The 13,038-nt window shown below is 55.6% G+C and overlaps 1 protein-coding gene and 1 non-coding gene across 7 annotated transcripts in view; one reads left to right on the top strand and one right to left on the bottom strand.

Moving 5' to 3' along the window:
• The window catches only part of TTYH2 (tweety family member 2), a 39,875-nt gene extending 30,415 nt beyond the window's left edge, over nt 1–9,460 (top strand). For 4 of the 6 annotated variants that reach the window (XM_033847349.2, XM_073798146.1, XM_073798149.1 and 1 more), the window contains 4 exons: nt 1,068–1,210; nt 1,855–2,037; nt 2,483–2,561; nt 7,654–9,460. In XM_033847349.2, coding sequence (XP_033703240.1) covers nt 1,068–1,210; nt 1,855–2,037; nt 2,483–2,561; nt 7,654–7,734 — 486 coding nt within the window. In that variant the 3' untranslated portion in view covers nt 7,735–9,460. The other 2 variants (XM_073798147.1, XM_073798148.1) reach the window with 2 other exon arrangements.
• LOC117309872 (small nucleolar RNA SNORA35) lies at nt 6,858–6,985 on the bottom strand. The gene has a single exon (XR_004524162.1). It is a non-coding gene; the product is annotated as a small nucleolar RNA SNORA35 (small nucleolar RNA).
• Nucleotides 9,461–13,038: the final 3,578 nt, after the last annotated feature.

Here is a 13,038-nt window from a genome sequence, read left to right as displayed (position 1 = left end):
TGTATATCTAAAAAGTAGCTTACTGAAGATCCCAGAGCTATCAATGCAAGTGCTTGGGTTTCCGACCCCAGCAGTCTGACTTCAGAGCTGAGAACATGGGAGTCGCCCCAGTACCCTTCCTCCCCTTCCACATCCAATCCCTCAGCAAGTCCTCACAGCTATACTCTCAAATATATCCTGCTCCGTCCACTTCTCTCTCCCTCCACAGCTCCCGCCTTGGTCCGAGCACCATCCCGCTCCCCTGGGTGACAACCATGACCTCCTAGCCGGTCCCCACTTTCTCCTGTCTCCTTACCTTTCATATATGGCAGCCAGGCAGCCAGAGCGGTCTTTTAAAAATGAATAGGATTGGGCTTCCCTGGTGGCGCAGTGGTTGAGAGTCCGCCTGCCGATGCAGGGGACACAGGTTCGTGCCCCGGTCCGGGAAGATCCCACATGCCGCGGAGCGGCTGGGCCCGTGAGCCATGGCCGCTGAGCCTGCGCGTCCGGAGCCTGTGCTCCACAACGGGAGAGGCCACAACAGTGAGAGGCCTGCGTACCGCAAAAAAAAAAAAAAAAAAAAAAAAAAAATGAATCGGATCACATCCCTTCCATCCCCAAACCTGCCCGTGTCTTCCCATCACCTTGTGTAAAATTCAAACTCCTCGCCTGTCCGGCGAGGCCCAGCATGACCTGGTGCCCTCTCACCTGTCCCCTGCTGGCCTTCTTCCTCTTTCCTGAACACACCGAGCTTGTCTGCTCTGCCTCAGCTGCTCAAGGCACACTCCACTCCTTGCCGTCCTGGCCTCAGATTGAATGCCCCCTGTCCCCTGGCTCCCCCACCCTGCAAGCTCATCTGCCCTGTTCAGAGCCCAGCACACAGTAGGTATTCAGCAAAGGCTTGTAGAGAGAACCCGAGACGCCCCATCGTGTCGTGGTCCCGAGCGTGGACTGTTCAAGGTGCTTGGGATGGGGGAGGGGCAGAGATCCCGAGTCCAGGCTGGGGGAGAGGGGCTTTCAGAGACCAGCTCAAACCCCAGGCTGTGTCCCACTCCCCCTCCAACTGTGTGTCCCTCTTCCTCTGCCAGGACTACCTGGACGCCCTCACTGGCATCTGCTACGACGGCCTCGAGGGCCTGCTGTACCTCGGCCTCTTCTCCCTCCTGGCTGCCCTCACCTTCTCTACCATGATCTGCATGGGGCCAGGGGCCTGGAAGCACTGTGCCACCAGGTGGGCTGCCTGGGCGGCTTCCTGGGGGAGGAGGCAGGAGGCTCAGCTCTGTGACTGAACCGAGAGCTGATAACCTGAGATGGAGAAGGGCAGCAGGGGGACCAGGCATTCAGCCCCAACAGGCTGGCTGGATTTCTGCCCAAGCGTCCCTGAAAGTCCAGACAGAACCCCAAAAGGAGGTTGGAGGGGGCCAGGGCAGGAGCAGGGCCAAGAATGGTGACAACGTCATGCCACAGCCTGGCATCCTTTGCTTATCCCCTCTTCCTCTGCAGGACTTTGTGGTGTGATGCTGCTGCTGGGAGGGGTGCCTCAGAATACCAGAAGGACATATTGTAGCACCAGGGCACCTATAGTCTCATTGAGGAGATAGACAGAGACAAGATGGTATTTCAGTGTCTTCAGAGTAGATCAGAAAAGGAAGCAGGGTAGGGAGGGTCCGTGTGCCTGTGGTCAGCATGGTGGACTGCCTGGAGGAGGTGGATGTGCAGTTGGGAATGGAGCAGAGTGATATCAAAGAACCTCAAGGAAGCACCTGTGGCCAGAGGGAGAGTCCTGGGAGGAAAGATAGGGAAGCGGGCCGGGGCCGCACTGCCTGGAGCCTCCCTCGCCCCTCACAGCTGGCCATATCCTACGTGTCATTCTAGGGACAGAGACTACGACGACATCGACGATGACCCCTTCAACCCCCAGGCCCGGCGCATCGCTGCCCACAACCCCCCTCGCGGGCAGCTTCGCAGCTTCTGCAGCTACAGCAGCGGCCTGGGCAGCCAGACCAGCCTGCAGCCCCCGGCCCAGACTATCTCCAATGCCCCCGTCTCGGAGTACATGTACGGCAGGGCTCCCAGGGCCTCCCCGGTACCTCCCCCGACACATCGGGCTGGATCTGCGGGCAGCACGTTTGGGTCCAGAGAGCCGGGTGGGGAGGAGGCATCCGAGGCCAGCGCCAGGATGCCAGGTGGGAAGGCCCCCGGGGAGCATCTAGTGCTGGAGGAAGAGCCCCTGCAGGCGTCAGGTCTTTTGCCTCAAGCTTGCAGGGCAGGTTGAAGGCCCAAGAAGCTGCATTTCTCCAGGCCACACTGCTCCCGGCGCCATCACCCCATCTGCTCCTCCCCAGGCCTCCCTGTCTTCCTGCCCTCACTCCCTCCCGTCTATCCGTGGTCCTTTTCCATCTCCCATCTGCACGCCTCCGGGACCCTCCTGTAGAAATCTGAGCAGACACCCCCCACCCGGCCTCCCCAGCCTGAGCACTCCCCGCTCCTTTCGGCCCTGCAGGAACCAAGCTCTGCTCTTCGGTGGGAACCCACGCTACGAGAATGTGCCGCTCATTGGAAGAGGCTCCCCTCCGCCCACGGTAACCTGGTCTCCCGGGGCAAGGGCACTGCCCTTGTGGGGAGGGGGGAATAATTGAAGAGAAAACCTCCTGCGGACCCAGTGACTCCCCGCCACAGAGGTAGAAAAGAATGAAACAGTTTTGTTACCAGATAAGCATTAAACCAGACTGCCATGCACATCGCAGGCTGTCTGCTAAGGGGATTGTAGAGACAGAGCTCATCCTACACAGCCAGGCAGATAGAGGCACCGCATTCCGTACCCGTCCTCAAGATGAGCGATTCCTGTCCGCCAGCAAGAGGACTCGGCAGCACCATTTGTCACACTGGTTCATCCTAAATCCACCTGCTAATTGTGTGGCCATCAGGGCTCCCTAAGTGCCAGGGAGATGGGGGACAGTCTCCCTGATGCTACCATTTCAGAGATGGCTCCCAGCCCCGGAAGAAAACGTTCCTGGATTGTAAAACTGCTGAGAGCCTTCGCTGGCCTTTAAAAAGCTTTACACACCTCTCAGAGGGACAGAGGAGTAATTTATGATGATCAGCTTTCTAAAGGAAATGCTGCTCAAAGAAGCATTTCTTTCCCTTTTTGCACCAGGGAAATTTTTTCTTTTTGGATTTACGTTTACCTTGACACCCTAGGCTAGAGGGTCAGGGGCCCCTGTGGTGGCAGGTCTGGGAGGGCTAATACCAGACCTGCCTGCTCCAAAACCCCCCACCGCCGCAGCTCCTGACGTCCTCAGGCTGTGCCCAAGTGGGGTCTGTGCTTCCCACCCACCCTCCACCCCGGCCAGGGGACCTAGACGCAACATCAGGGTGTGAGGGGTGTGCCAGCTGTCTGCCCCTGGAGAAGTATGAGGGTCACCTCATACTACTGGCTGGGACAGAGCTGCGAATAGAGACAGCTGAGGTTCAGAAACACAGGCTCAACTCTTTCACTGCCGCGGCCCAGGCTGCATCCCTGGTCGGGGAGCTAAGATCCTGCAAGCATCGTGGCATGGCCAAAAGAGAAAAAAAAAAACAGACTCCAGTACCAAATGCCTGGGCTCCAATGCCAGCTCATTGCCTATGACCTCTGTGGCCTTGGGCGAGTACCTTTCTGTGCCTCAGTGTCCCCATCTGTAGAATGGGGATGTAATCGCACAGCACATAGGTGGTTGGAGCATTGGAGAAACTGATCCTTACAGAAGCGTGTTTGTGGGACGCAGTAAGTGCTGTGAGACTGAGCCACCTGTTTATTTCACCCTCTCCTGCTGTCACTCAAGCTTCCTCCCACCCCACCTCCTCCACGGAGGCGTGGCCTATGTAAGAAAGCGGGGGGGGGGGGGCTCTAAGACCAGGTTGAAGTCTGCATTCTTGAGCCAGGGGTCTGTCTGGGAAGGAGCCCCTGCCTTCACTGGGCTGGGCGAGGTGTTTCACCTGCCCCATCCAGGTAGTTTGGAAGGAGCCGTCTAGTTGGTGAAATAGCAGCCCTGGAGCCCCAAGGACGGGGGACTAATGAAATAGACCTTGGCCCCGAGAACCGCAACGTTCACGTGCGCTCAGGGAATCCAGCAAGTGTGCCTGGGGAAAACCACAGTGCCGGACCCCAGAAAGAGAGATGGGGACCCAGGCCCATCTTCAGGACATGGATAGCCTGCAGGGGCGGGGGGGGGGAGTGGGGGGGAGACTCAGAAAGCTGTTGTAATAAGTGCCGTGTGGTGCTTTAGGACTAGAGGGAGGAGCTGCTTCGGGGTCTAAGGAGGTGACATTTGAGCCTTACCTTGGAGCACTGGGTCTCACCCAGGAGGGAGCTTGCTCCCCCGGGGGACATTTGGCCACGTCTGGAGGCATCTTTGGTTGTCACACCTGGGGGGTCGCTGGTACTGGCATCTAGTGGGTGGAGGCCAGGGGTGCTGCTGCGCACAGGGCACCGCCCACCACGCAGGATGACCGGCCCCAAATGTGTGCAGTGTCGTGCCCAGACCGACCCTCTGGCTCTCCCCACCTTGCTGCTTTTTGCCCAGAGCGCCTCCCTGCTGTCCTTTTACAAACAGCACTAGACCCAGGCCTTACTCGCTCCCTGGGGGCCTGAGGCAGGGAGAGCGGCTGGTCCAAGCCTGCTTCCAGAGTTGGCACCTTTGAAATCCCAAGTTGGCTTCTCTCTAAACCAGAAGCCTCTGGGGTTCCTTTTTTCCTCCCGCCAGCTGCTGTGGCCCCAGGAATGCAGACTGATTGTAATATTAATCTCAGTACAACATAATTAGGGGAGATCCGCTGCTGTGAAAAATAAATTACTCGAGGCACTGGGATGCCAAATAAAAATGAATTTCGGATTACCTTCTGTTCTGAAAGATCCAGGCCACTCTCCCTGACATTAGCAGAGATAATAAAGAACTGACCTTATTTGCAAGGACAAGGACGGACTAAACCTTCCCCCGCTATAACTGAGACCAGCCCAGAAACTCCAGTTGCTTTGGCAGAGTTGACTGCCCTGCCCTACGCAGCTCAACCTGCTCCAGAGATGACCCCCCTCCCCTCCTAACATGCAAGAGGCATGAAGAGACGGCTGAGCCTGCTGACCAAGGAAGCCACAGCGTGGAGGATACGACGTGAGCCCCAGTAAAGGGGACACAGCTGACCGCTCCCCACTCTCCCCCTGCACCTGCTCTAAATATTATCCATCGGTACCCAGTGCATTTGGTGTACGGAAAATCCCTCCCCCTGCCAGCCCCGTCTCTGGGACACTGGGGATTTCACTAAGGTGGGTGATATCAAGCCAGGCCATCGGAACCTACAGCCTCTTCCCTCGGCTAGAAATGTGTTTTCCCTTAGCTCTGCTTTCTAGGAATCACCTCCTGTCTTTCCAGGCACCGTATCCTGGGCCCGATGGACAAAAATGACCCAGGCACTTGTTTAAAAATACCAGTCCAGGGACTTCACTGAAGACGTAGCCCGGGTGAACCTCATCGTCAAGCAAGTTTGGAAAATACTGCTTCAAGGAGGGGGGTCTCACTCTTGAACATCCATCACCTGGGGGACTCATTGCAGCACAGGCCGCTGGGCCCACGCTGCTTCTGATTCAGAGTATCTGGGGTGGGGCTCGGGGATTTGCATTTCTAACCTGTTCCCAGGTGAAGCCTGCAGCCTGCTCAGGGGCAGGCTTCCTCACTCGGCGTACCAGCACTTTGAGCCAGAGCGTTGTGGGGAGCCGTCCTGTGCACTGTCAGAGGTTTAGCTGCATCCCTGGCCTCCACCCACGCGATGCCAGTAGCATCCCCACTCCATAGCCCCCAGCCATGACAACTGAAAACGCCTCCAGACATTACCAGATGTCCCTGGGCAGGGGCAAAATTGCCCCTGGTTGAGACCCACTGGGTTAAGGGGGTCTCAGGCCCCTACTCCCTGCCCCCCAGCAGGAAGCCTTCGTCCATCTCTGGTGTGAACGGCCTAGACCTGGACCCCGGAAACATCCCTGGCGCTAGGAGACAGTCAGGGTCCTGTGGACCATTGCTACTTGGAGTTAGCTGCCCAGCAGCACCTGGAGCTTGTTAGAAATGCAGAATCTCAGGTCCTACGTGTGATGTGAGATGTGCTAACCTAAGAAGCCGCATCTCTACTTCCGAGCAGAGGCCGGCTGACATCTGTGAATGAATGCTTAAACTTTGTGTTTCTCCGACTTGGCTGCACTTGGAAGAACTTACAGAAAAATATTCGTGGCATTTTTTTTTTTTCTGTAAGATAATTATAGTCTTATTTTTCTCACATCAAAAGGAGAAAACAACTTATCCCTCCTGTCGTAACCCTTAATGAGCAATTTGCCAGCGAATTTAAATGAATTTATCTTGTGATATAATCACCATGACGATCTTAGATCATTCCAGTAGTTGTCAAGCTTGTTTTACGAACTAGGACACTGAGTCTAAGAGGATTAATGTGAATTGCTAAGAGCTACACAGCCAGTAATAATGATGATAATAAGCAATAATAGTGAGAACATTTATTGAGCACCTGCTATTAAGCTGATTCAGACATAGTCACTTTTGTGGGTTTTTTTGCGGTACGCGGGCCTCTCACTGCCGTGGCCTCTCCCGTTGCGGAGCACAGGCTCCGGACGCGCAGGCTCAGCGGCCATGGCTCACGGGCCCAGCCGCTCCGCGGCCTGTGGGATCTTCCCGGACCGGGGCACGAACCCGCGTCCCCTGCATCGGCAGGCGGGCTCTCAACCACTGCGCCACCAGGGAAGCCCCAAGTCACTTTTATCTAGTAGCAGATACTGAGCTGCTTGACTTGCTCTCCACCTCCTCGCTTTCCTTAGGCAGCGTCCCAGGACCCAGGAGATGTGTACCCAGCTGCATGCAGGTGTAGCCCACAGCGTGACTCTCCCAGCTTTATGGAGGGATTTGCTTTTGCACTACTCGATGCCAGTTGGTCAGGGGGGAGCCTCGTGGGTCACCGGCCAGTGCTGCTGGTGGCACTTCAAGAGGCTTAACTTTACGTTATGTGTGTGTTATCACATAAAAAACAATACTGGTGGGTGTGGCCTAGGTTTCAGGCTGCTTTTAGACCCACCCCTGTGCCCCCGCAGTGTCTCAGATACACAGCCACGTTTGAGAACCCCCGTGTCAGGGGTCTTGCCTGCTTTATGTCACTCCATCCTTTCAGCGGAAGAGCTGAGTGTTCGTAGGGCCATCGTGCAGGTGGGGAAACGGAGGCTTGGAGCGACTGGAGAGCCTCCGCCGAGGTCAGGGATGAGTAAGGTGCACAGCTGGGATTTGAGCCTGGCTGTCTGAGTCAGTGGGCTTGTGCCCCCGGCCCGCTCACTAGGCGGGCTTCTAGGCACACTGCCGCATTAGGGTGGCTGGTCGGTGTGTGCATCTTGAGTTCGAGGCTGGGACCCAGACGTCCTGATGGCCCCCGGGTTGGAAGCATCAGCAAACATGAAGCCTGCCCAGGCCACTCGACGATCCTCTGATAATCGCCACGAGGCCTTGACATTGAAACTTGGTGCCCAGCCACTGTGGCTGGCCCAGCTCGCGCTTCCTCAGAAGTTCCAGCATTTTTGCTAGTACGGTGTCTGGTTTAACGGGTGATGTGTGACCCTGTTCTGACTGTCCCCTCCCCTCTCTCCCACAGTACTCTCCCAGCATGAGGGCCACCTACCTGTCCGTGGCAGATGAACACCTGAGGCACTATGGGAATGAGTTTCCAGCCTAACACGCTTTCGGGAGTTCCTGCCTCCTTGGTCCATTTTGGTTTTTAACTAAGGCAAATGCAAGCGTGTTTCTTTCATAGAAACCAAAGGCATCTAGAGACTGTGCGTGGACCTGCAGGATTGGAAGGCTCCTGCTGGCGCAAGGGAGTGGCTGAGATTCAGGGAGAATTGGCCTGGGGTTGGCTGAGATTCCCAGGCAGACAGAAGACCCATGACTCGGACCAGCCTCTCCCTCCTTTGACCTCCTCTCCACACCGGAAATGCCCTCCAGGGGCTTGGCCGTCCCTAAGCTGGGAGAGCCTGGTTCAGTTTGCGCCTGCGCCCCACCCTCACCAGGTGGGGAATGACAGTGAGGAGGACCGGGTCAGGCTTGAGGGTCCCCTTGCCTGGACTGTGCCTCCTCCTGGCTGCTCGGATGGGTGCCATTTCCCCACAGGTAAAGGTGGAAGGGCGGATCAGGAGATGACATCCCTGATGAGACCAGACACTGTCCAAATCCGTCTCCCGGGGCCAGGTGGACTCTTTCTGTGCCACCAGGGGAAGGCACTGGCAGGCTCTGCATAGGAGGCTGGGGGACCAGAGCCTCGTGCCTGGTGGGCTTCCAGGTGGCAGGGGTGGGCCTGTCTTTCTGCAACCCTCTGTCGCCTCACCTCCATTCCAGAATCGCTGCTGTGAGTTTGCTCACCGCGGATAGGGACAGTCTCAGGTATTCACAGACACTTGGAAAGCAGTTCTCTTTTTTGCCAGTGTTTTAAAGAGTTTTGATTATCCAAAGAATTGAAACTCACAGCACAGCCGGTTTTTACTATAGATGTGGGGTTCATCCCTCCCACCTGATTTGTCTACCAAAATAAAGATCAGTGAGACATCCTGTCCCAAGATGCTGATTGATGGGGTTGTGGGTTCATCCCACCCCAAGGGAGGCATTTTGAGAGAACAAAGTCTCTAAGAGGCAAGTCTGAACAGGAACAGAGTCTGGTCCAGGAGACTGGCTCAATGCCCAGGTCAGCTCTCCCCACCCCCACCCCCCCACCCCCCCGCTTTTGTCTTCAGGAAAGTTTGTCATAAAAGGTTTTAGCAGAATGGGCTGACTGTGTCCTGATGTGAAGATAGGTGTTTTCCCTACCTCTCCCACCATCCCGTCCCCACCCCATTGTCCCCCAGCCCCTGACCTACACCTGCTGGGTGAGAAGGAGCTTGTGGACCAGGAGAAAATAATGACCCACCATCCTTCCCGCTGAGGATCCAGGGTTAGGGTCTTTGGTGCTTCCAACCTCCTGCCGCCGAAGAGTGCGCGGCCCGGGAGCCTCCGCAGCCCGGCACACCGCAGCAGGGCCGCAGGGTAGTGTGGCTGTGGACAGGGGCTCCATTTCCATTTTGGAAGCACCACCTCCTGGTCAGAACACTGTCAGCAGAGTGGTTCTCAGCCCCCAGCCAAGCCCCCACGACAGCGGGGCCACGGGGCCTCTGGGACTCCGTCTCCCCCATTCACCTGTACATACGTGCACCGTGAAGCCACCTTCGTGAGGCCCGTCACGTGCAGACAGGACTTGGCGACATCAAGGTGGTGCTTCTTAACACTCGTTGGCGACTAGAGTTGTTTTTAATGCATGTAAACTAAACTAGAATCCCTTGGGTGGTTCCTGAAGGGGCCGTGTGGGCACACCTCTGCTTGATACACGTGTGCCCTCACCTGGGGGAGAAATAAACCACTGGTACTAAAATGCACACCGTGTCCAGCTTCCTCAACTTTGGGAATGACGAGGGCACCTAACAGCGCCTTCTGGCTGGGTTATGCGCGGGGAGTGCTCCAGAGCGGGCCTCAGTATCAAGGATTGAAAGACAGGGCTATTGAATGAATGTCCCAGGGCCTCTCCAGCGGCGGTGACCTTGCTGCTCTTCAGGACCAAGGACAGGCCTTCCTGTTCGAGTCTCCAAAGTTCCCTTTAAAGGTCATTGCTTCTAAGGTTGCTGATAACGAGTGGCGTTTATTGAGTATCTCCAGTGTACCAAGGACTGTCCCAAGTATTCACATTAATTGTTAAACCTCATAATAACCTTATGAGGTCGTTTTGTAAATAAAAGAACAGAGGTGCAGAGAGAGAGTAAGGACTTAGTTGGAGCTGAGACAGGCTGGGACCTGGGGCCCTTTGCTGCAGTGCTTACACCTGGACACACATCTCCTCAAGCAACAAAATACAAAGAAACCAGAAGGGACTAAAAATAACTGCATGCCTGTGCAGTTGGGGCAAACTCTGGACAAAAAGACCCCCAAAACCCAACCGCCACTTCTGTAGAGCTGGGAGCAAAAGCAGGGCACTGCGCATGCCCCCTGCGCACAGCACCACCAGTGGGGTGGGCGGAGACCACCTAAGCCACCCTTCCAGCTGGACCCCCGGACACACCCCCACCCTCACCCCATATAAGGAAACAGCTCAGCTCCCCCCTTTTCGGGGAGCAAGCAAGGGAACCTGTTACTTGTTTTCGCTCTCTCCTGCTGCAGCAGGGGCCCCAGTAAAACCTGGCCTGAATTTCTTGTCTGACCTCTAATCAATTTCTATTGGTCGGGTAAGTCCAAGAACCCTGGCTGAGAACAGAGTGTCAGGGCCGGGAGTGTGTAACCCAAAGCCCCGGCTGGGCACCTCTGTGCCATTCCATGGGCTTGGGGCGGGTGTCGTGCGGCGGGCCACCTCTCCCAGCTTTGCAGCGGGTCCTTGCTGTCTTCTCCTCCTAAACTCTTCACCTCCACGGGGTGCTGCTATGGGCCTGGGCGCCGGGGATGCACAGCGTCTTTCCAGCTTTCTTTGCAGCATCTCATTTGTCCGCTGAACACCTGGGCCAGCCTGGGAGGGCTGGGCAGGCCGACCCCAGCTTCCCGCCCATGGTCCTCAGCTACTGTTGACTTCCATGCAGCAGCTGTGCTCCCAGAATCGACCGTGTTTCAAGCCTTTGCCGGGAACAGGCGTGTGTTTGAGGCTGTCGTTCACACTTATCCCTATGGAGCGGCAGACGGAGTGGTCCCTGTGCACTGTTGGCAGGAATGTGGAATGGTACAGCTGCTGTGGATAACAGTATGAAGGTTCTCCAGAAATATTAAAGCTTGGGACTTCCCTGGTGGCGCAGTTGTTAAGAATCCGCCTGCCAAGGCAGGGGACACGGGTTCGAGCCCTGGTCCGGGAAGATCCCACATGCTGCGGAGTAGCAGCTAAGCCCGTGCGCCACCACTACTGAGCCTGCGCTCTAGAGCCTGCGAGCCACAACTACTGAGCCCACGTACCACAACTACTGAAGCCCACGCACCTAGAGCCCGTGCTCCGCAACAAGAGAAGCCACCGCAATGAGAAGCCCGCGCACCACAACGAAGAGTAGCCCCCGCTCGCCGCAACTAGAGAAAGCCCGCACGCAGCAGCAATGAGGACCCAACGCAGCCAAAAATATAAATAAATAAATAATATATTTTTTTAAATTAAAAATAGATAAATTCTATTAAGTAAATAGAATTACCATATGATCCAGCAATTCCATTTCCCAAAAGAATTGAAAGCATGGTCTCAATATTTATACCCCCACGTTCATAGCACCATTAGTCATAATAGTAAAAAGTGGAAGCAACCTTAGGGTCAATAGACGAATGGGCAAGCAAAATGTGCTCTATCCGTACAACGGAATATCACTCAGTCTCAAAAAGGAAGGAAATCCTGACACTTGCTACAACGTGAATGAACCTTGAAGACATTAAGCCCAAGTGAAATAAGCCAATTACAAAAAAGGAACAAATACTGTGTGATTCCACTTAGACCAGTCGAAATCATAGAGACAGAAAGTAGGATTGTGCTTGCCTGGGGCTGGAGGGGGGCCGTGGGGTCTTATTGTTTAACGGGAGTAGAGTCTCAGATTTGCATGATAAAAACAGCTCTGGAGATGGACGGTGGTGACAGCTGCATAACAATATGAATGTACTTAATAACACTGAACTGTGCACTTAAAAATGGTTAAGGTGGTAGATTTTATGAGTACTTGACCACAATAAAAACTTGGAAAAAGAGGTTGAGGGGACAGCAGTGCAGTGGATTGCAGACTGGCCTTGGGGATGTCCAGGGCCAGGGGCCGCTCTCAGCAAAGAATTTCAGTTGCCAGTTCTGCTGTGATTGAGCAGAGATCTGAGAGACCATGCATTTTTTAAACTGGATCCTTGTGCCTACTTCTAATTATATGCTCTATTGCTGGCTTCCCAGGGTGGCTGAGACGGGCTTGCACGTGGGTGCCACCTGTCTTCCCAGTGAACACAGCCGCGTGTTGGTGGTTGGCAGCATGCAGGCTTTCTGCCTGGTGGCGGGGGCGGGGGGGGGGGGCGCGGATCGGGAGCCTGTAATAAATCATTGCAATAATAGGAGAAAGGAGGGGGCAGTTTTCCTTTCAACTTTTCCCATTTCCCCCTTTTCCACCTCTGCCTCACTTCCCTGCCCAGGGCATAACGTGTGTGTAGGGAGCCTCAGCTTCCCAAGGCTGGGGGTGGGGTGAGGAGGGCACCTGGGACCACAGTCCCAACCAGCCAGGGCTCCAAGGTGGAGCCAATCTTCTTGACGTTTTGTCCGGGTCTGATTCACATCTGACCACACAAAGCCGGTTCAGTGGGGCTTTCAGATGCTCCTTTACCCAGCCCCCATCACCCCCCTCGGCATCCACCCTGAGGGACTCCTTGACTCAGAGAAACTGGTGGCGGGAGTCGAGGGGTGGGGCGGTTGATGTCAGCAGTCACTTCTGGGCTCGCCTTTGGTTAGTGCGGTTGGGCAAAGTGCCGTCTCAGTGGCCATTTTGTTGCACCTGCCCGGTAGTGGTGAGAGCACATTTATGGAGGAGCTGGGGAGCCTGAGGGAGGGAATGTTTGCTTTTCTTCCTGTACTTTCACAAAACCCCCGGGAAGCTGGCCAGGCGCCTTAGACTGCCTCTTGGATCTCCCACAAACTGGCCCCAGCTGACCTTTGCAAATTCATCTCTCATTGTCCCCCTGCAGGGACTCCAGCCCCCCAGATGCCTTTCTTTCATGACAACAGCCCCTCCTTTGCTCACACCAGCCCCGCCCTCCCCCCAATCTGGAATCCTCTCCCCACTCTTTCCCCCCTGCAGCTCATAACCGTTTTTTCAAGGCTTGGCTCCAACCTCAAATGCTACTTCTTGGATGACACATGGTCCACCCCACTCCAAATCTCCAGCGCCCATCCCTGAACTCCGATTAGATTCCTTGCCGTCGGAGGTACAGAGCTGGCCTCCCTTCAGATGCCGGCTCTGCGGTCAGCTCCAGCCTG

This window comes from Tursiops truncatus, chromosome 20, assembly GCF_011762595.2.
Source record: "Tursiops truncatus isolate mTurTru1 chromosome 20, mTurTru1.mat.Y, whole genome shotgun sequence".
Classification (NCBI taxonomy): domain Eukaryota; kingdom Metazoa; phylum Chordata; class Mammalia; order Artiodactyla; family Delphinidae; genus Tursiops; species Tursiops truncatus.
The sequence above is the reverse complement of the archived record's forward strand: the minus strand, read 5'-3'. Positions and strand labels throughout refer to the sequence as shown.